The 23,362-nt window shown below is 37.3% G+C and overlaps 1 protein-coding gene across 3 annotated transcripts in view; it reads right to left on the bottom strand.

Moving 5' to 3' along the window:
- Positions 1-848: 848 nt before the first annotated feature.
- ARFGAP3 (ARF GTPase activating protein 3) overlaps positions 849-23,362 on the bottom strand; it is a 25,475-nt gene continuing 2,961 nt past the window's right edge. The window contains exons 2-17 of one of the 3 annotated variants that reach the window (XM_072400113.1): positions 20,261-20,379; positions 18,974-19,046; positions 16,739-16,870; positions 15,991-16,068; positions 15,620-15,722; positions 15,081-15,146; positions 14,308-14,352; positions 13,015-13,064; positions 12,428-12,567; positions 11,353-11,484; positions 11,025-11,162; positions 9,913-10,056; positions 8,039-8,162; positions 6,780-6,870; positions 4,548-4,669; positions 849-2,756 (exon numbers count right to left, since the gene is read on the bottom strand). In XM_072400113.1, the coding sequence (XP_072256214.1) occupies positions 2,739-2,756; positions 4,548-4,669; positions 6,780-6,870; positions 8,039-8,162; positions 9,913-10,056; positions 11,025-11,162; positions 11,353-11,484; positions 12,428-12,567; positions 13,015-13,064; positions 14,308-14,352; positions 15,081-15,146; positions 15,620-15,722; positions 15,991-16,068; positions 16,739-16,870; positions 18,974-19,046; positions 20,261-20,379 (1,575 nt within the window). In that variant the 3' untranslated portion in view covers positions 849-2,738. The remainder of the gene's footprint in view (positions 2,757-4,547; positions 4,670-6,779; positions 6,871-8,038; positions 8,163-9,912; positions 10,057-11,024; positions 11,163-11,352; positions 11,485-12,427; positions 12,568-13,014; positions 13,065-14,307; positions 14,353-15,080; positions 15,147-15,619; positions 15,723-15,990; positions 16,069-16,738; positions 16,871-18,973; positions 19,047-20,260; positions 20,380-23,362) is intronic. The other 2 variants (XM_072400114.1, XM_072400115.1) reach the window with 2 other exon arrangements.

The following is a 23,362-nucleotide window of genomic DNA, read 5'->3' as shown; positions in this document are numbered from 1 at the left end:
TCATAAAAAAAAAAAAAAAAAGCTAAAATGAAAGCAAAATCAATTAGGTATCCTCTATTTAATGCACAGTATTGCATATTATTTGGTGCTTCAAAAATCCTGTTTATTATAATAAAGTCTTACCACCGCAAAACTGTAGATAAAAAAAATGTCCCAACAATGTCTCCTTTTGTGCAGTAGGCACACCCTGAAGATGATATCGTTATGTGCAGGTTTATTTTAAGATTAGGGTGTAGTTAAGTGTATGTAAACCCAAACATTTTCTTTAGTATTTTGGCATTGTATACAGTTTTCTTAAGCGAATAGTTTTTTGTAAACATATTTCAAAACTTCGATCCTGGGGATTCTGCCAGTAATAGAGTGCTGCATATTATGTTGGCGTTATATAAATACTGTTTATCAAAGCGTACCTAAACCCAACATTTTCACTTTACATAAAAGGGTAGACAACCCTTATATGTAAAGGAAAAATGTTTTTTTTTTTTTAAGTGAAAAAAAAAAAAAGGTGCAGACGCTGAGGCAATCAAGACTGCGTTTCAGTTTAGTTCAGCTTTAATAATAAAAATGCCTTCTGTTTCAGGCTACCAATGTTAAGCCGATGCTTTGCATTTAGCAACATTAGTCAGACTACCATAGAAGCTTGTTCAGGCTGCCTATCTGACAGACCTCATAGGCAGTCCAATGGTTAACCGAATGAGCGCAAGCAGCACCATGAGCATGCCAGTAGTAGGTGCAAGGCAGATGCAGAGGATCAGTGGATCATTAATAAAAGAATCTTTGTAGCCAATTCACAAACATTTTTGCTTTAGAAACTGTACACAGTGAGACATGATGCAAAAACACACACATTTATTTTTGTTGCAATGTAAGGTTTATTATGGAATACAAATCAGTTACAAAGTTGGCCTACTAGAAGATTAAACAAACTAGACAAAAATATACAAACAAAAAAATAGCATCTGTTTTCAGGTCAAAATCTCTGATCTAAAAATGCATAGAGTTTGAGAATGTAGGTTACGCTGTCTAAAACACAGCAATTCATCTGCTCAATTAAAAAAAAAAAAATCCTAATTTTCCAAACATGACTTTAATCCTGGCTCCAGTATCTCTCTATTAAATGACATTTTTACTAAACGTTATACTTTCAAATAGGCATTATGTAATAGAACTTCAAAAATAACAGGAGCAAAAATAGAGGATTTCTGAAATATAGAATAAAATATAAATTTCTAACAATTTTTTTTTTCAGTACATGGACCTTCTTGCTATTTTTAGAAATACATCAAAGTGACTTATGAATATGAAATCAGTGTGAATCAGTGAAATTAGTGATGGCTTCATCTAAATTTAAAATTCAGTCTGCCCCTTTAAGGCTTTGGTAGTGGACCTTAATTGTGAATTTTATTAAAACAAAAAAGAAACCTGCAAAATAGTATGTAGATGCACAACTAAGGGCTGATTATGGGAATGTTTAAACTCCTACAATGCTACATCAGACCACTAGAGGGTGACAGTTTCTGAAACAAGCTTCAGGTTAAACCAATTTAAACAAGTTAACGCAATGTTACTTTGTGATGTGTTACACCTGTTGGTATTAATGTTATGGGTTATTTTGCCTTCACTTCTGGTCCCAGGTGGTACCAGTCAGAGAAAGGAATTTAGGGGAAATATCTCCCATGGGTTTTTATTGATATTTATTATTGACAAGCAAAAGGACAAATTTCCTCTTGCTTTTTGTCCCAGGTACCATTAGTCACCGGCACAAGAAGTAAAGTGAAATCATAAATACAGAAATAAAATCTTAGGAGCCAGATTTCAGAATTTATTATCTTTTCAGATATAACTTCTATGTTCCTCCTCCTTCATTCTCTATAGGTGACCACGTTTATGAACTGTATGCACGATAGTCAGCTGTTGTGGAACTGCAGCTCCAAGCATGGAACGCTTATCTTGGTAATATTCTAATAACTGCAGCAGGACATGTACACAGTAATAAAGTAGTATAGCAAGTCATATAGGATTCTCTGTGGTTTTACAAATTCGTGTACCTCTTTTAAATAGGATTTGCATGCTTATACAGAATGAAAGGATTGTCACACAGAAAGGCGCTTGTGGTAGGTATATTCCTAACAAGAAAACATTCAAAATGCAGTTCTGCCAATTCACACCAATACCTGAGTATTCCTTGTGACTTTGGTCTTAAATTAATTACCAACTAGTGTCTCTTATTTACTGTAGGCTCATCTGAAAAGAAAGGCTGTACAGAATATAATCTGTGGGTTACAATTACAAGATAAATAGAAACATCAAATTATTTAGCGCATAAAAGATATTCTGTCAAGTAGACTTTGAAGCTGCAAAGTGTTCTATTCTTTGGTGTATATTTTTATTCCATAGTGGCCTATAACATACAATATTAGGATTTACGCTATAGCAGACCACATTATATTTTGTCTTCACTTCATGGTCCTCTGTACACTGAGCAGAAAGCCCCATGCTTTAGTAGAGGTCCTAACATGAGATGCCAGTCTTTTTCAATGCTGGTGAAAAACGAAAAACCAAAAATCCATAAGATATAGGGAACAGGCTGCAGGATCCCCACATTGCACACATCCATTATAAAGGCACGATGAAACCACATAGTTTCCCTTTAACCTTGCTGGAAACTAAATAGTTCTTGTTTCCTGGCACATGACGTCAGAGGCTAGTCTTCATGTCCAGCGTTGTCATTTGAGCTGTTAAGATCCATAACGGTCCTGAAAGAGGAAGGAATACCTGGTATCAAATAGTAGATCTTAAACAGCCAATTAAACTAAAATTATTGTCATTATTATCACTACACAGTATTTATATATTGTTGACATATTATGCAGCGCTGTACAAAGTCCATAGTCATGTCACTAGCTGGTCCTCAAAAGGGGTTCACGGTCTAATGTCCCAACCATAGTCATATGTCTTTTTATTGGGGGAAACTAATTAACCTGCTTGTTTGTGAAATGTGGGAAGAACCAAAGTACCTGGAGGAAAACCAAGCAAACATGGGAGAACCGCAAACGCCATGCAGATAGTGTCCTGGCCGAGACTTGTACCTGGGACCTAGTGCTGCAAAGGCCAGAGTGCTAACCTCTTAGCCACCATGCTGCTTAAGCTTAAACATATGTACACATTCTAGGTACATTATAGCAGAAGGAACACTTTGTTCTCTTTTGTAAGCTGCCACATCTTAATTGGAAATGTCACTGTCACCATGCTGTAAGAAAACACACCTGCTTTGTGTGAAAGTAGTGGTCTCTCTGCCAAGGTCCAACACACCCTTTGATGGGTTACCATTTCCTTTACAGAGAGCATGGATCCTTTTCTGCACTATGCTGGAAAGACAGGAATCTCCACTCAAGCTTTGGCTTTTACAAGAAAACAAACTTTGCTTACCCTGTTTTAAAAGGTTTTTAGTTAATTAAAACTGAAACTTTAGATGAACTGAATAAAGTTTAGTCTTCACATGCAATTTATCTAAAATCTAAAAAGTTGTTAATGAGAAGACTGGATGTTTGATAGGGAGTGAGTGAACTGATAAAAGCGAGGTGTGATGGAATTGTCCTCCACATTAGTGATGCTAGCTGTAGAAAACATACTGCTATGTCATTTCAAGAGAGGAAGATTTACAATGTACTGAGAAGTATTGTACACATAACCTACATATGGAAATATATAACCCCTAAACCTGTGACACCTGTTGTTCAAAGAAGTAAACCAGGATCCAAAATTAGGAATAGGACTAGGGGTTTATTGCAGAAGCAGTCATGCAATGTTCCTGTATAGGCATTTCTACCATGCTGGTCACTGTTTTTTTCAAATATCGCTGGATAAGCGAGGCTCAGAGTAGGAAGTCGGGATACCCGGCATGACCTGTCTTCATCTGCCAGTCCTGCGGGAATGTTACCTCATTCTGGCCCATCCAATCAAGGTGGCTGAAGAGCAAAACATGGAAGAGGAGATAAAAAGAAGATGGTGGTGCGATCAGGCAGGTAAGGTTACTTTATTGCAGAAGGGCATGTCCTTTGTGCAATAAAGGGCTGGCCTGGTCAATTTTTTTTCAATTTTTGGGTTTAATTCTGTTTTAATGTTTATCAACCAGTTGAAGCAAAACACCAGCCTGACTCGTTTCTCTCCACATGCTTTACCTATTTTGCTTGGTGTTTTTTTCTCTTTTTTTTTTCCTCATCATAATGTGCCTAAAATGTTAACCGCAGGGCTTATTGCACTTTCTGTCTGCATGCCTCCAGCCTCCCACAAGACCGATGTATTGTCTTAGGGTCTATGTATACATAAAGTATAATATACTTTTGGTTACTTCAAGTTGATTTTTCCTTCCCATACAAGTCTTTGGAAAAGAAAATTCACTTAAAGCATGGTAAAAGCAGGTCAGAAGGAGGTCAACCTAAAATCAATTGTAAAGACAAAAACTGATATAAAAAACCTTTGGATGACAACATTACACAATTTTAAAGAAAAATGTAAAGTAAGGAAAGAAAGTGGAACAGCAGTACCTGAATAGTCGTCATCACACCGTTGGCCAGTACAGAAAGTCTCCCCGCTACTGTTTTGACACCTTGTTTAAAATTGGTCATATCCGGGGCAGAAGGCAGAACATTGGAGAGGCTGTAATTTGCTGAAAAGGGGAAAAAATACTATCATTGTTTCCTCTACTTACACCAAATCCCACTGAAGCCATTCGTGTAACATAGCGTAGACCTATATTTATTTCAATGATAACAAAGGACGATACTCAATTTGTGTCCTGGAACAAAACTGCTTCTCCAGGTCTGAGGTTTACCACAAAAAGAGCCCGTGTACATGGACTCCAAATTCGGATGCAAGTCAAGTATTATTCTAGAAACTTGTGACTCTAAGAATTGCTTTCTATTTCAAATTGAATGTATAGCAAATCAAATGCCTAAGTGAGTTCTGACTTTGAATTCTGGGAGCCAAAATAAAATCCTGCCACAAACTAGGTAGGATAATTTCTTTGACAATAACATTTTCAAACATTTGAACCTTTAAAGACATGTCTAGAAATAGCCATTTAAATGTAAAATCAACAGCAATTACTGCCTCCAGTAAGAGTGCATCTGAAACGATACTGAGATGAAATTTATGGGTTTTGGGTGGAAGACAGGCCCCTTAAAACCAACTTCCTCTTGGCATACAGAGGAGTGTTTTGGCTAAAAAGGGTAATGGCAGACAACCGGCAATATCTGCTCCTAGGCATGACTTTAGATGTATTATATTTCAGAATCTTTTAAGTTGGCCACACATTTAAAATTTTAAAGAATTTTGTTTTCAAGAACAGAAGCCAATAACCCTAATTGATGAATCTTGGGGCAAAACCTTACTGACATCCTCAAAACCCATGAACTGGTCTGTGGAAAAATACAAATCTATATATGTTTATAACGAGAAGCTAAAGTCTGTTCCCAAATGTATAAAATCTTAACAATTAGCAAATTTGATTTAAAACAAGCCCTTAAGGATGTATGTAGGTAGCTACATAGATGTATGTAGTTGAGCAATTTAACTTTAAAGTTTACAGCAAAAGCAGTAATGCTGTTTTCTGAGCAGTTCAGCTCTCCCTCCAAAGCAGACTTCAATCTTCTAAGTAAACATAGATCAGATGCTGAAGGATAGAGAAGGGTAAGCCGAGTTGCTGAATTACTGCTGGGAGCTGGGAATATAGCATTTACCGTATTTTCCGGCGTATAAGACGACTTTTTAACCCCGAAAAATCTGTGCCAAAGTCGGGGGTCGTCTTATACGCCGGGTACTTACCAATCCCCTGAACGGGGAGAAGATCCGGGCTCGGGTTAGCAAGAGTCAGCCGTCAGAGAGCTTCGGGGAACGCTGTGAGCCATGCGGTATAGATTTATTTGCGTGTTAAAGAATATTGTGATTTACAAATCAGCCACTAGGTGGCGCTGTGCGACTACTTTACATAGAAGGGTAGACAATTCTATTATTTAAAGTAAAAAATTTCTTTGTTACTGTTTTGTAACACACTCTATATTTTAACTATAAAAGCTTGGGTTCGTCTTATACGCCCAGTCGTCTTATACGCCGGAAAATACGGTACTTCTTCTTAGTAAGCAGTAATTCTTTATAAAACAAGCTTTTTCTAATGTCTGCAGTTAGAGATATTGCAGAATAATTAATCATCCAATTTCACAGTAAACTAATTCTTTATTAGTTCGGCTTCTATCTCTGAGCAGTGAAGCGCAGTTTTCCCTTCTGGCAATGGCTCTGCAGCTTTGCTACCTCTGCAAGCAGTAATTCAGCCCCCTGAACCCGCCACCCCCCACCACCAGTGAACAAACAGCTCAACCTACTTTCTACCCCTTCTTCAGCAACTGGACTGAATTTACAGTAAAAGAAATAGATTACTAACAAATTACTGCACAGCGGCAGAAATGAGCTACTGGAAGAATGACCTAAATGCCTGCTGTGGATTTTAAAAATTACTTCACAGTAACTGCAGTCATCAGAATACACTACAGTTCTTTGGCTGAAAACTCCAATGATTAGTTGCTCCACAGAAACTAAAGCAATTAGAGAGGGCCGGTTTTATTGCTTTTTAGGAACATGTAAATAATGATAATACCCTGGCAAATATTTACATTTAAAATGTATATATCCCTTTTTATTTATGATAGTTATTGTTTTTAAAAGGAGCAATCTTGTTCACATACTGCACCTTGATGATGCAGTCAAAAAGGTTTCCCCCTTACCTCCAGGCTGTTTCTTTTGCTCATCAAACAAGTCAGCGGAGCTGATGGAGGCATTTCCAGAGAGTCTCTCCAACCGAGACCTGGTCTCATACTGAAAGAGATGCAAAAGTCAAATATGTATTCTGGCTAGTAAATAAAGTATTTATATTGTATATTTTAGTGGTAAAGGTTTTGTGTAGGGGATAATTTGGTGTCATTATAGTGTCTGTGTCATTCTAGAAAAAAATCATTATATCCTAAAAACAAAACAGGACATCCCCGCAAAAGACAGTTGCCCACTAGATTACCTACCCTTACTTATCTCCATTACAGTGATCACCAGGACAGAGAGGGTGAATATACACATCACAGACTGACAGCAGAGAAACACACATGAAGCCAGTAGTTTCTTTTTATTTTACCCAAAACTAGAAGGATGAAACAATTTGACTTAAAAGCAGGTCAGGTAACACAAAATATATAGCCTACTTAAATATCCTTGCAGCATACAGCACGGGATGTGAAGGGAGCAGAAAAAAGGTAGAAAAGAGTAGTGTCTTTACTGACCTGGCTTTGTAGGGGCAAAGTTATGGTGAAACAGAAAAGATTACCACAAGGTTGGAAGAACATAATTGTCTAGAGCAGACCCCTTGACACTGCTGTGCTACAAATACTTTTAATGTAGTGCCCTCTGGGGGCCAGGTGTGAAAGAAGTCTGCTGTAACAGAAAAAAAAAAAAATAAAACCGAAAAATGTCTGCTATGTATTTACATTTCACCATTTTCATCCCACCTTAAAAAGTTACAGGTACAGCCGATGACTGGGAGAAATCCTTTACCCTAACGCATAAGCCATTTCTTATCCTATCTCTGTTAAACCCATGAAACGAATTTAGACAACTGCTGGCGGTGCTTTGCCTCAAGGGGGTCCATGTTCCATGTGGTGGGATGCCCTGCAATATTCCGATTCTGGGACACAGCAACTAAACTGTTCAATGACTGTACGGACTCACACATTTCTAACACTCCCCAAGTGGCCCTTTTGTCTATTATTCCGGGTTCGATTAAGTCTATCAAAAAAGAAATGCTCCGCCATTTTCTTAGGCTCGGAGAAAATCCAGTATTAGGAACAATTGGTTGCGGGGGATGAGGACAGGTTTGAACAGCTTAAAATTACATGGGCAGCATGGGACTGGTTTAGAGAATCTTCTCATCACCTTGGGAGTTTACTTGATTTGATTTATTCAGTACCAGCTAAATTTTGCATTTCCACCTACTTACATCAGCACTGTCTTGCTTTCCAAAGTACATGTCAGATGAGATTGCCTTGGCGTTCCCAAACTTCTTCTGAGCGTCGTCTGTAACGGGAGCTGGTTCTATTTCATGCTTACGACGAGCAGCGGGTCTGAGGCAGAAAGGGAAACACTTAATTTACATTACTACGTCCTACTAAGGTACGTTTATGTACCCCAAGGAGTACATCTATATATAGCTACAAATATCGTATGGTGTACTTATCAACTGCTTTTCATTCATTTATAAAGTTAACCCTACCAAGGACACAGATGTTTTTCACCAATAGTTCTATTAGGTTCCGTACGGAACACATCTCACGTATGCCATCTTGTGGACAACTAATATATTGCATTATCCTACCATTTTTCTGATAATAAATACCTTATTTCTATCATTGAAATATTTACTTTCTCATAGAACACCCCCAATTCCTATGTTTTTGCCCTAAGAAATGAATACTCAATAAGTTACATTAACCATTATACCGTCCAAGTAAGTTTAACTCTTTTGAATTTGACAATGGCAATTCATAATATTAATTTTAGTGGTTTCTGAGATTCTATCCATTATAGTGCTTATCCAACCTACTTACCTGCTATCTAAAACTCTGGTCCTTGATGTGAGTTCGGCTTCTGATCCTTCCTCCTATCATTAGTACTTTCTACCGGAGTTACTGTTTGTGAATAGGAATCTAACATTATATATTTCTATTGATGGTTTATAGTTTGTGTACTTACCATGATCTATTGAATTGTAGAGTCTCGTTGTCCCCTGAGGAAGCCCATTAGGGCAAAACGTGTCGGGAGAGACCATACCAGTACTAATTATTCTGACCTTTGAATCTAGTGTTGGATGAACACCCTTTCTTAAAACACATCAATACTTTACATTGCTATGAGATTTTGTATTACGTATAGTAAACATAAAAGGTTCTCTCTTATTGTGTTTGCATGATTCATGTATACTGTTATGTTTGTAGGATTATTTTATACAACCTAAATAAAGGTTTTTATCTAGTTTTAATCAAGTTTGCCATAAATAGCCGCAAATTTTTCTATCCTTTCCTTGTCTATTTACATTACTACGTCACAAAAAAAAGAACCTAAACATTCTTACATTTGTCAGCTTAAGTCCAGGCTGCTACCAGGTCAAATTCCTACACTAGTATGAAAAAATGTATTATATATTTAAATTACCTAAATTTAAAAAAGTTATTCAATTTAATTATTATGGATTTACTGCATTACTGCAAGGATTAAACCGTTCATTTATCCACAAGCTTCTGTTAACCCATTTTAATTCCAAGACATGTGCTACTATCAGCAAAAAGGATAAAAAAAAAAAAAAAAAAAAAACATTTGTGGCCCCTGGTGAAAGTCTTTCGTGTTATCTTATTTTTACTATTTTGCTTTTACAGAGTCACAAAAGGTGGTCACATGATGCCTCAGGGACCACTTCATCTTCATACCTTCTCTGGAATTTCCTTACAGACATCAGCATCTCTTTCTGCACCAGCACACTGTGACTCAAGGGTACTGTGGCAACGTTCCCTGAGGTCAGGCCATGATGCCCTGCATCCTTAGTAGAGTCCATATTTTTCCACCTTTGATGTTGGGCATCATTTAACCCAGAAGAACGAGGGCATCTTGTGATCAAGCAGGTAAACTGCAGGGCACAGAACTGGATTATTGGTGAGCTTTGCAGCCAAAGCTGCTTTTTCCTCCAGTATGCCAGGAACCGCTGCATCTGGAGAGATGCTACATGGTAGAATCCCCCTGTGGCAGCGAGTGTTACTGGTACTGCTCAGCATTTAAAAACCAGCACTGTTGAGGCACATGTGACTCTGCCTTTTTTTTTACCTGTCATCATAGCGGTTTGTGGATTTGGAGCTCAATTTCAGATCAAAGTCATTGCTGGATGTATCTTTCTTCCAGAAATCATCAGATCTCTCATCCCACCTCAGAAAAGAAGAACTGATAGGATCCAGTGGGTCCTCTCTGTACCTAGAAAGGCAATCCGCAAAGAACAAGGTTATTATAAGGTCATAATCTAGGATAACCTTGGCAAATGCAGCATGCCTAAGAAAACCCACTCCTCCAGGATGACATCCACCCATCTAGACCTTTTCCCATTTGCATAACTCCTCCCAAATGCCAACTTACTGCTTAGTATAAGGTTTAAGGGTTCTGGAAAAGAATACAAAGACAAAATGCTGTGATGTTTTTAGAAAGTCGTACCCTGCCAGCAGCTCCAACCAGCTAAAATTATTGTACTGCACAAAGAATCATACCTCTAAATAAAATAAGGAAAATAACCAAAACCGGTTTCATAGAAAAATTAAACTAACATGCTGAAGAGGGGATGGAGGAACACCAGGCAAGGTGAGCAATAAAAAGATAAAAGCTTCAGCTTTGGATTGATACTTTAAAGCAATATTTAATATTTTTGGGATAGGAAAGTGACATTTTTGTTCACTTTCTGTTCTAGAGACAGGGCTGGTTGTAAGAAAATCTCTTTAAAACAGCAGGTAATCTCCTCTGTTTTCAATTTACCAAGTGTCATCGACATTTTCTTTCCTGTTTCTACAAAAACTTTCAATTTCCCATGACTTTATGTACTAGTAACAGGACAAACCCAGAAGGTGAATCTTCCCCAGTGATGATGTGGACAGCAATAAAAATCTGGGATTTTTTTTTTTTTTTATTCCTCACAAAATTAGCGGTGGTATTATTACTGTACTGTACATAATCTACCAGATCTGCCCTCAGAAAACATGATGGAAGCAGATACAAGACCAGTGACCCTGATCAAAGATAAAAAGCAGAAGTGATTGCTCTTGATTACGGGAAGTTGTACACACAGAACACACCAAGGTCTAGGTAAGAATATACATGTTTCTTGTATATAGAAAAGATTTGCCTATGCTGAAGTTCAGCTGTACAGAACTGACAAACACATAAGAAATTCTCACACTTCTCTTCGAGACCGTGAGGAACTTAAGAAAAAATCTTCTGGCTCTTCTTCCTGGTAAATCTTTTTGGGTTTGGTGTTCCTTGGGGCTTCCTGCTCGATCATTTTCATTTCAGAGACGACAGAATGCGAAATTCCACTAAGCAAAGAAGAAAAAGTATATAAAAAATGGCTTTATTAAAAAAGGACTTGTAGTAATCATATTTTTATATATATATATATATATATATATATATATATATATATATATATATAAATTTTAACACAGAAGTCCACTTTCACTTTCTACTTTCACCAAAACTAAACAAAGTAAAAGGCATGTTTCACACCTGCGGCTTCCAAAACCCATCCCGAGACGATCTGCTTCTGCTTTCTTGCCGGCAGGCAAATTTTTTAGTTTCGCCTCCTCTTTTTGCTTCTGGATTTCCAATTCTTGATATGCCAGACGTAGAGAAGCAACCCTAAAACACCAAGAATTAATGTTGGTAGAGTTTCTAAATTTTGACCCTTGGTCTGACATAAAATGTATTACTTTAACCTCCCCAGGGTTAACCCAAAGTGTGACTCGGGGCAAAAAAACACTGCTAAAAGCGGTAACCCCGAGCCACACTCGGGGTAGTTAAAAGTAAAAAATAAACACTCACCTGGTCCCACCGGCATCCTCCAGTGTCCTGCCATCCTCTGGCCACATCCTCTTCCTCCATCTGTGCCCTGGGGAGTGCGCCGACGTTCCCCGGGAGTTCCCGGTGACGTTGGTGCGTACAGCCGTCGCTAGGGGTGCGGCGGGAATTTCAAATTTTTTTGTATTGCATTCAATAAAAAAACAATTGTTTTGACTGCAATATATTGGATTTACATGTTTGAAAGCACTACATTTGCTTTCATTAAAATGTATTTTACAGTATATATAGAGTATATTAAAGTTTCAAACACAAAATCATGTCAAAGTTTTTTATTAACTTTATTTTTTTTAATTTAATAATTTGCCATGATTTTGTGTTTCAAACTTTAATATACTCATACTATTATATTATACTATATAATAAATTTTCATGAAAGACAATGTACTGCTTTTAGACAGAAATCCAGACAGAAATAGACTGCCCAGGAGGTTAAACAGCCTCTCCATAAATACCGTATGGGGACTGAGCATTATCACCCTAGGACAGGAGGAATTCATGACTCAGGAGGGCTGGGCTCCTGCCATGAAGGACGACTTGTAACAGTTTTAGGTAAAGTTGTCCTTTAAAAAAAAGGGGAAATAATATTTCTTAAATCTTCTAAATACTTCTAAAAAAAAGAAAATAAAATCACTGCATATGCACAGCAGTGAATGGTTCTTTCTAATATTTGAGGCTATAAATCAGATCAATAGCTCCCACCACCTCCCAGTAGGATACTCACACTGGCTCCTCTGTCTTCTTGGTACTGTTGGCCAGTTCATGCTCATTCAGTTTATCTACAGCCTTAGCATGCTTCTCAATCTCACTGAAGCTTTTCCCACTCACTTTTTGAGCCCCCAAGCCTGTTTTCTTGGCACCAAGCTGCAAAATAAACAATGGTATATGAAAGATTATAGCACCATGCAAGAAAAACAAATTGTTGGAACCCAATTTTTCTGAAGTCCGCTTTTGCAGGGACAAATAAGTCGAAGAAAGAGTCATACACTGCCCTGTACCTGTATCAGGTATGCTACATTCCTTGGCAAACTGTTTTAAAAGATGAAAAGCAAATGTATTATTGAATATACTTTTAACGTCCTCAGTGCCAATTCAAAATTCAAGGCATAAACAGTAGGCCATGGAAAAGGAGGACTGCACTGCAGTGATTTCTCTACAGCGGTTTGGCACGTCTTCCCCATTCAGTCAGAATTAGAGCTTTCCATTGGGCAGGGGAATAAGTTTTACTGATTGCAGAGACTTCTAAAATAATGTATTTCTTTGTTATGTCTCAATGCTGCTGGTTATAAATTATAACAAAACACGGCTTACCCCCTTTTTGGCTGGACCAGGCTTCTTCTTAATCAGCGAAGAACCGATTTCTGCAAGGTAACATTTACAGAATATTTAGGTACACATGCACAGATGAAAAAGCCTAGAAGAAGCCATGCAACTTAGCAAGCATGAATTACATATAAATTTTATTTCATGTGCTTAAGTTTCATTCAGCACACATGATATGAGCAATTGTCATTGTATAGCAAAGCAATAGTGCATGGAGTAATGTCTGTACCATGCACTGAAATTGTGCAGCAGCATCAGCCAAATGCCATTTCTGGGAACTGACATTTCAAAGCCAATTCCAACATTACACCGTGTATGCTGCATACCATGGCAGCCCTGTATGTTGTACACCTGTGTGAAGACTGTGCAGTACCACTTAGGCTACAGTTTGACATTAATGTCCAACCTCATATACACACACAACAATTAGAGTGAAATGGGTTTGTGCGATAACCTAAGTGGCAGCATACACCTGAGGTTGCTGTGAAAATGTTTAGGTGGCCCCCATTGGATGTAGAGTTTATATATTCCAAGATAACGGAAGGCAGTTGTGAACAGTTACTTTAATAGCAATAAGTGATACAATGGGTACTTCAGAACTTTGCACAGGTATAAAGGAAAAAACAAATATACTTATTTATTTGCTCAGTTCTCCTTTAAAACATCAAGGTCATAAAAAAAAGGTTCACAATTCACATTTTAATGTATATGTACTATATTCCATGCAGTGTTACTTAAAGGTATTTTGCATACAAAATAGTCACTAAAATTCTAATGTTTAAAACATCTAAAGCCATTTTTCCCTTTCTCCTGTATGGGTCTGTAGAGAGATTTCCCCTTTTCTTTATATCCCAAAAGCACAACAGAAGTGACATGAAAACCCCATCTTGAACTGTTGTCATTAGAATAAGTGTCCCCATTAGGACAAAAAGAAAGGGTAAGTAGGGATGCTTATAAAATAAAGACTGTTACTGGTCTTGACATCTGGTTTTGGTAAAGGGCTCTATTTATAAAAAAAAATTAAGGAATCTGACAAACCCTCAAACATTCCCTGGTGGGAATCAACTACTGCTGTTGAAACACATGGACCTGGAAGAGTCCCACAAGGGAATGTCTGGATGTCAGATTCCCTGTTTTATAAACAGAGCCCTAAATATGTCATATAAATTCCCAGCCTAATGGTCTTTTAGGTCTATACAGGAGAATTTGCAGAACATTATATGGGGGTGCACAAGATAGATCAGTAGGAGACTAAAGCAGCTAGGAACAGGAGGTGGTCACCTGTCAGAGGTGCGTTTCCTGCAGATAAAAATTTCACTGAATCGGCTGTAACATGGAAAAAAAACAGGACACGTTTATAACAGTACTAGAAAGCAAACTATACTTTATAGGGAATTTGCATACTTCTAAAATATGTGTAGTTGCTGTAAGGGTCCCTTCACTAAATGAGCCTGAGGCAGACCCCTGCATTCCTTCTACTAGCACAGAACAGCAAATATTGTGAGACAGCGGTTTCATTTAAAGCAAACTTGTAGAAAAAAAAAAATATATATGAGGCACTTTATTTACTATGAAACATCTGCTAATGCTAATAATGTTAAGAAATACCCTGAAAATGTATCTTTTGTCTTTGTTTCCCTTTTTTCTCCTAAAATATAAAAGTGCACTTCTTGAAATGCATGTGTGCCTAGTAATGTTGCATCCATGGCCTCATAACTGTACAGTGTGAAATCACCTAAGGTCCTGCACATCATTATTGTGCAATGGTTCTTGTTACAAAGGAATCTGTAACTGAGGCTATGCAGTGGAAGGACCTTTGTGCTTCTACATTATCCATTTTCTGGATTTGTTTCCTGAATATTCCCCCACCAATAATCACAAGGCCAGTTACGGGGGGGCACAATGTCACCCTTATAACCGGTATTACAAAAACAGTTTTGGTAAAATGGGAGAGTCACTGCAATAAATATACATTTGCTGGAAAATGAACAAAAGATACTGTATAAAATATTAACTGTATATCTGCAATTTGTAATGGAAATAAGTTGTGTTACCTAATGCTGCTTTTGGGGACACACTCAAACAATCGACACTCGGCCCGATCTCTGTATCACCTGAAGCTAAAAACAAACAATAAAAATCAACATTTATGATTTTTTCACAACTTAAATGTATATCTATATTCAGCTAAATACAAAACAATAACATCTAATCAGTGTTCAGTTACAAAACAGAAAGATGTTCATATTTTGCATATAGCCGAAAAAGGAAAGAAATAAAAGCAAACCGTTTGTACTAGTATATACAGTGTTCAGAATAAAGCTAAAAATCCTTAAAATCACTTTTATTTCCATGTGTACAAATGCATTTGGAATGCTGCACAATTTTTTCCAAAACAAATCATGAACGAACAATTTTTCAAATGTGTGTAATTCCTTTTAAAAAAAAAAATATGAAGAAAAGGGAATTTTAGGATATTCAAAATAATAGCAGTGTGGCGTTCAATTAGTGAGGTAATTTAAGGTAATACAGTCCAACGAAGGGAGGCAGCAAATATTGTACACACTGTCAGCGGAGGACCCCCCAGTCATACCTTCTTTACTGTCCGAGACAGACTGTGGAGGACACTGTAATGCCGATTCTAATGTCTCCAGAGACTCCAGAGTCCATTCTGTTTTACTCATATCACTGACCTGCTGTGGAGAGTTTGGAATTTGTAAGCAAAAGAAACAAATCAGAGCTCAATATCACATTAAAGCTCCAGCAGACATATACATTTGTTTTCCTATTTGATCATGAATGTCTACTGCCCCATTTTTTTTTTTTTAATGTGGTTTATCGGGGGTAACAATATATGCTAATATATTTTTATGTTAGGAATAAAAGAATGCATAATCATTTAAATACAAAATCATGAAACCCCATTCTGTACATTCCCAAATGATATCCTTTTTTCCCCAATACCTCAGAGTGTGCAGAAAAGAAATCCTCCTCCTTTTGTTCTGGTGAAAGTGGTGGGGGTCCACAGCCATCTATAAAGAGCTGCAACCAATGGGAAAAAACATTAGTTGAGACTAAGCACTTAAAAGCTACCACCAACTATAGAAATAATGCCTGGCTGCCAACTGTGGCTTTAGAGATTGATATACTGGGAAATATTGTGGGCACAAAAGAGAACAGTGAGAGAACCGCTAGTATTTCAATGCTTTAGTTATCTGGTTTACAACAGTGCCGTGCAAACAGACCTAAATATTAGGGGATCCTAAAATATGAAAGCAAAAATCTATATTTTGAAAAACAGAGTATTTCCTGTGCCTTGGCATCTCCGTTTTGTTTATCTACAGCAGGGGTAGGTAAACTCCGGCCTTCAGGCCAAATACGGCGTAGCAGGTAGTTCGTTCCGGCCTAACGCCAGTGATCCTGTTATTTGTACCTTTACCAGAAAGGTGTACGCCTCTCCAAAATGTAAACAAATACATTTTATGCAATTGCAAGCATTGAGCGTTGGGGAAACCATTAGGGAAAGGCCTTTTCTGCTCCAGCTTGACTATACCACTGTGCACAATCCCGGCCCCCGGATTAGGAGGTCAGACAAGGTGTGCGATGGTCAGATGTTTTGAACATAGAGTAGTAGCAGCATTATTATTAAACAGGATTTATATAGCGCCAACATATTACGCAGCTTAACTTTTTACTGAACTAAGTAACTTACGTCTGTCCCATATTTCCTTGTGGCTTGTGATGCAAGCATCTTAATTTTCTCCCTGTATAGGTTTGCTGCACGACTATTGTATTTCGCGTTCGTATCATTTGTGGTGCAGCCATGTTGCCGAAAGAAAACAGTCTGCAATGGAAAAAAAGAAAAGGTCATAACTGCAGAAATATTCTTGGGCTGTTTAACAAGAAACTCATGCAAAAAAACAGCAAAGCAGGCCAATGAATCACCATACAGCATGCTGCAGAATGACATCACATTGACCACCATCACCAAGTGCACTGGTAAAGTTTAGGTTTTAGCCTGGCCAGTAAATAGCACATACTTGCTTATGAATTCAGTGAAAGTGGTCCTAATAAAAGGCATAAAAGAGAATTCTGTAGAATTTTTAAGGCTCTTCAGGATTTCACACTTATGGGAGCGTCATATGCCTATAACTCCTATGTCATTCCAATACTCAGCAGAGGAAGGAACCACAGTGCAAGGTGGGAGGTAGCATTTAAAACGCAAATGCAGAGCAGACTAAGAGGCTATAGTGCTGGAACAGGGAATAGGTAGGAGAAATGGACCTGATTTATTAAAGCTCTTCAAGACTGGATAGGATACACTTTAATCTGTAAAGCTGGGTGATCCAGCAAACCTGGAATGGATTTATTAAAAACTTATTTGCTATTTGGTAGCAAATGTTTTCAATCCTAGACCAGATCCATTCCAGGTTTGCTTGACCCAGCTTCACTAATGAAAGTGTATCCCCTCCTGCCTTGGAGAACTTTATTAAATCAGGCCCATGGAGAAAGAAAATATTAGCTGGGAAAATAATTTTGATTCAACTGAGAGGGTCACTTTACTGGTAGCTGGGATAATCTTATAAGAAGGTAGGGATTTTTTATTAGAAGCTTTTATGAAGATTAAAACCTTAAACAAATTAAACAATGAATACAACTTTGTAAGAAAGGCTGCTGTCAGAAATGGGAAACATTAGTCAGATGATTGCTTTGGTAAGTGTTTTTACATGACAAATGCTTGTTTAGAGCAGAGGCTAATTACAGACATAATAAAAAAAATATCCATGCCAACAATTCAAGATAGAGGACTGAGATATGAGCTCCCCCCCTTCGCTTCCATTACGATCGTTCATCGTCCGTGGATCCGCCAGGACGGTCGTTTGGATGATGGAGGACGGCCCCTGTACACATGCCAGATTCTCATCCAATATCGGCCCTGAGCTGATTTTGCAAGTGTGTACGTAGCCTAAACCTTTTACATAAAATTTCTGTATTAAAGCTTTTTAATGCTGACTTCTCTTGAAATTGCTATTGCCTTGTATATCAGGGCCTAAACATTTAATGTGAAGCATACGAAAGCGAAGACTTTAAAAGCCAACATTAGGAACATGAAAATAGGATTTTTCCAATTCCTTCCTTCCAATTCAGTCCTGAGTCTTATCAGTCAAAATCTAAGACTGCGTACACGTGTAATAATTTTTGACCTTTCACAATCCTTTCCAACGACAAAAGACTTCACGATGCCATGACCGAGCGCTGTACATACAGCGCTGTCCTGCTCTATGGAGAGGGGAATGAGGGACGAAGGAGCAGAACCCCACTGCACTCTCACCCCTTCACTTCCATTACCATCATCCGCCGTTTGTGGATGCGCAAGGACGGTCATCCTAACGACAGATGACGAGCGCTGTACACACACCAGATTCTTGTCGGATATCAGCCCTGAGGCAATTATAGGGCGAGAATCATCTGACGTGTGTACGTAGCCTAATACTGGATAAGGGAATAGGTGTGAGCAAACACCAGTTAGTAAATAAGTATTGCAATTTTTTAAAAGAACAATGTAATGAAATTTAATTAAACAAAGGAGGAGTTAGCAGGAAATCTATTTAGGACAGCAGGAAGCCTGTGAGAGCAAGAAATATGGCAATATTCCTCAACAACCCTCCTCCTCCCAAGCTTATTAACTAATAATGATCACCTAACTCATGTGGTTGGGTGCATTTAAAAGCTGACTTTAGTTTAACCAACAGAAAGAATTAGGTGGTAAAAGAGGGCTGGCCAGAACAAGTACTTGCTTATAACAAAGGGGTAACAAAACAAGGATAGCAGGGTGGTGAACAGAATAACTATTCACTTGCAGGCAACTTCAGCTATGAAGTGGGACTGACCAGATCTATGTAAGTAATTGCATCACTGTGGAAAAAAAAAAAATTAAAAAACTTACTGCATTGGTGTTTCCTCCAACTTGCATACATCGAAGCTGAAACCATGACCAATTCGAGTCCAATTCAGTTGATCTTTAAAAGAAATAAATACATTTTTAAATTATCTAATTTACTTTATAAGTATACCCATCACCAATGGCCAAACATACAATTTCCTTTTATACATATACTTTAACTGTAACTAAGGTAATAAAATATATTTAATTTAATAACACATACTATTATTAATATTATTATTAAACAGGACAGGCTGTACATTAAATAGGGATTGCAAATGACAGACTAATACAGATAGTGACACAGGAGGAGAGGACCCTGCCCCAAAGAGATATGACTACACCAATAAGAAAAGAGAAAATAGATTATTGTTGATGAAAAGGTTTCTGAACTGAATAAAAAAAACAAACTTAAAACCAGATGAAAACTAAATTGTTTCAAAATTCAGCACTCCCATCTGTAAAACACACAGTTTGACAAGTCTAACACGATTACTTAACAGCTGCTACAAACCTTAGACACAGCAACCAACAAAATATTAATTGCATTGCAAAACTAAGATTATACTAGTAATTAGGGTTATATTTAAATATCTGAATGGTTTATTTGTTAAATGCTTTTTAAGGTAGCAAATAAAACAAAACACAATTTCCTAGTTTTACTTCTTGGGAGATAAAGTTTTACAAGCGGGCCTATGTTTACAGGACCTGTGCACCCAGTATTTGCCCCTCCAATCCTGATTCGATGTAATTCAAAAAAAATGTTAGGAAATTTTGCAGGTACGGCACAAAAAAGCTGTTTAGCAAAAAACATCAAACAATAAATCTATTGCACACCTCCATCTCAAGTAATGTGTGAGGGTATCACAGTTTGAAAAATGACAGGGCCAAATTGTACAGCGCACACTTCTTTAGTGTGTTTGATATTGATAAGGACAAATTTTTAATTTTCTCTAAACACACGCAGCTCCTGGCTTCTTTAGGAGAGAGCTTTGGTGAAGTTTATAATTCTGAGTACAGTAGTGCTAAAAACAAATGGGTCAATTTTGTGTTTTGATTCAAAAAGAATTTTAGAAAGTAAAAAAAAATACTGAGAAATGATTTAGAGGGGACATGATGTTTTTAAGTTTATATTTACAACAGAGTTTTTTGATAAAGCTTTATCAAATATTCAGGTCTTTATGTTATCACACTGATTGGTAATATGTTTGTAACTTGAACCAACCACATGTTGTGGAAAAGTTATGATGTTGCCAAAAATATTAAAAGATAAAACAGAACAAATCTCACCTAATAAAACTTAGGTGCACTCCGAGAGATCTGTGTGTTCCTGAGCAGTCGATGCATAAAAAGACGCCATATGTGATGCTGGCCCAGCTGGGGTTCTTGGCTCCACAGTCGAAGCATGCCTACATCACAAGAAAGTGACAATGACATTAAAATGCAAGCTATAGTCTATTTTTTTTACAAATATTTATAGCCTGTATATAATCCACTTTATTTCAGAGACAAAACTGATCTCAAATATGAAAGTCAGCCATTTTTTAATACTTGAAAGTCAGACTGATAGATGTAGAGAAATAAATCACTATGCAACAACCACCTTCTGAATTGGAAAGGTGAAGATTGGTAGGGTTACTCCAGAGATGCTAATTGTTCTCCTTGCTGGAGAGAAGGGTGCCCTTGAGGACTAAAATCTCCCTTCTTTCATTTTGTAAATATGTTCTTTCTTCACCTCACCTAATGCTTTTTGATCATTACTCAACTAGTCATCCGTGGGCCAGCTCTAACATTAGGAAGCAAAGCCATGCTTAGCTGCAGGGAACATTCAGGCAATACTAGTTGTTAGGCCCTTGTTTTTTCTGCTTGTATTTTTTGGTATAGTTGATTTTAGATCCTAACAAAAAAAAAAAAAACAACAAAACACACACACACTAAAACAACCATCACACAACAAATTAAAAGTATATACGTATCTTAAAAGTAGAAAATAAAATAAAAGATGCTGATAAAATGTCTAAGAACACCTGGCAAATAGGCTAGTAATTCTTGTAATGTATGACTTTGCATTAAATTGTATTTGACATGAGACATGTCTTTTCAATATACCCACCAATTGTTGATTTCAAAGTACAATTGCAAATAAGAAATGAAACTAATCGCAACTCCTAGAAGAATACAATCAAAAGTGCCTCATGCCAGAAGGATGCCAGTCCCATGAAGCAGCATGGCATCATATATCCTAGAGAAGAGGTCCTATAGAAGGGGCAAAGTGGTACAAGCATTACCTTCTTCATGTGTTTATGGAATACATCTATTTTTTTTGTTGCTACCCATAAAAGAAGGTTGGTCCATATTAACAGTAGAGGAAGTTGCTGGCTGAAACTCTCATAAATTCCCTTGGCTGCACATTGTAAAATATATATATGGTGATTCAGACACTCTGGAAATAGTTGTCGTCACACTCTGACTAGAGAATTAACAAGAGGCCAAGTTCCACATTGTAATGCCACCTTGATATAACTGCAGACCTTTGACTCCAACCTTCTATACTGAAAATTACTAGATATGGAGACTGTCATTAAAAGCCCTAAACAGCTCAAATTTAGTTTCTTAAACATGGAATTATATGGATCCAAATTGTTTACTGTTGTCTTACTTTAAATTGTAATCTTTTCTTACAAGCAAATCCAAACCATTCTGATAAACTAATTATGGGAACCAATTTCAAAAATACATCTTGTGGCCATTGTTCTTTCACCTCTTCTACATGGGGAAACTACTTATGGAATCTTACTGTTACTTACAAAAAATGATACTTTCATATGCTTTGATAATTGGATAGACAAAAAACAAAATGAGTGCTCCCACATAATAAAAAAAAAAAAACTTTGAAATTGCTACTTATTCCACATTGTACCCTGCAGACTGGTTCCGCACTTTGCCTATTTTGGGTTGATTGACAACCAATGTCATTTACCAATTTGCTTTAAGCCCAGTTCAACACAGATGCATCCCCTGCTGGAGGCAACATGATGTCTGCCTGGGATTTCAGAACAGCAATGTACTCAAGTTTCCTTACATCTGGAAATAGATTTAATAGCTATGGGTTTTTTTAATCATAAAACAATTTTCACATTTTCCAATCTTAGTGATACTGATCTCCTGCAGCCTGTCCATATGCATTCACCCCAGCATCAATTACACATCATTGCTCTGGACAGGATGTGACTACGGTGGATCATGCTGAAACAATTTGTGCAGGTAAGGCTTTTAAAGTCTCCATTAGGGAGGAATGTGACAGATTATTAACACAGGAGGACAATTGGAAGATCTAATTCACCCAATAATTGAACATAAAAGAAGACCCTTTGCAGAAACCAGGGATTATCTTACTGAAAATTGCAGATAAAAAGGGTTAAAAACCAAATTGTAAAATACAATCATAAAAATGGTATAATATATATGTGAACGTTCTGAATAGGATTTAGATTAACTTTATAAATGTTATTTTACATGAAAAAAACATTAGGAAAACAAACAGATTCCTTCAGATCTGCACATTCTCTTGGTTTACCTCACAGAGAATCAAGCAGGTGCACATTTCACAGAGGAAAGACTAAAAACAAACACAGGTGACTCTGTGTTCCTGGGAATTCTCAATGTAAACATACCTGTCCTTCTGATAAACAATTTAAAGTAATGGAATACGTACTGGGAAAGACGTCCAATTATCTTGTCATTGTACCCATTTATTGAGTTTACCTAAACTTTACCTAAAGCTCTGTTCTCAACTTTCCCTTTTTACTTATCTGAAGACATAGTTAGGTGATGCTGTAGTCCAAAGTCTCCTTTCTTCTGCTTACCATAAGAGGGATCATTTTTTTGTGCCAATATCACTGCCAGCATGATGTGGACACTTTCTAGTGGCTCAGGATTCAGTGCAAAAAGACTGCAGGGGACCAGCCAGGACATCTGAAGCTGGATTAGAAGTCCCCCAAATATTATTCAGATCTGATGCTGTCAGAGGACAGCAGATTTAGAAACGTTTTCATTTAAAGGAGTAAGTAAAAAGCGGGTGTGTTAGTAAAAACACACACTTTCATTTTTTAAATTCCACCACAGGGTGCAAAAACTAATAAAATAATGAAAACTGGACACTCTAAAGAGAACTTGTTATTAATGGGTTTTGTAACCAGCAGCTTGAAAACATTCACCCAAAGAAGCGCAATTTGTGTTCAAATTATGGAAATTAGAATATTTACATATTCTTCACATGCAGCAAATAAGCTTTGAAAACAAGAAATCCCTGGTCTCTCAATGTGCTTTTGTGGAGTTGCCTAATCCCAACAAAGATTCTAAATTTAATTTCATAATACCTGTGCAGGCTTA

This window comes from Pyxicephalus adspersus, chromosome 2 (genome assembly GCF_032062135.1).
Source record: "Pyxicephalus adspersus chromosome 2, UCB_Pads_2.0, whole genome shotgun sequence".
Lineage (NCBI taxonomy): Eukaryota > Metazoa > Chordata > Amphibia > Anura > Pyxicephalidae > Pyxicephalus > Pyxicephalus adspersus.
The sequence above is the reverse complement of the archived record's forward strand: the minus strand, read 5'-3'. Positions and strand labels throughout refer to the sequence as shown.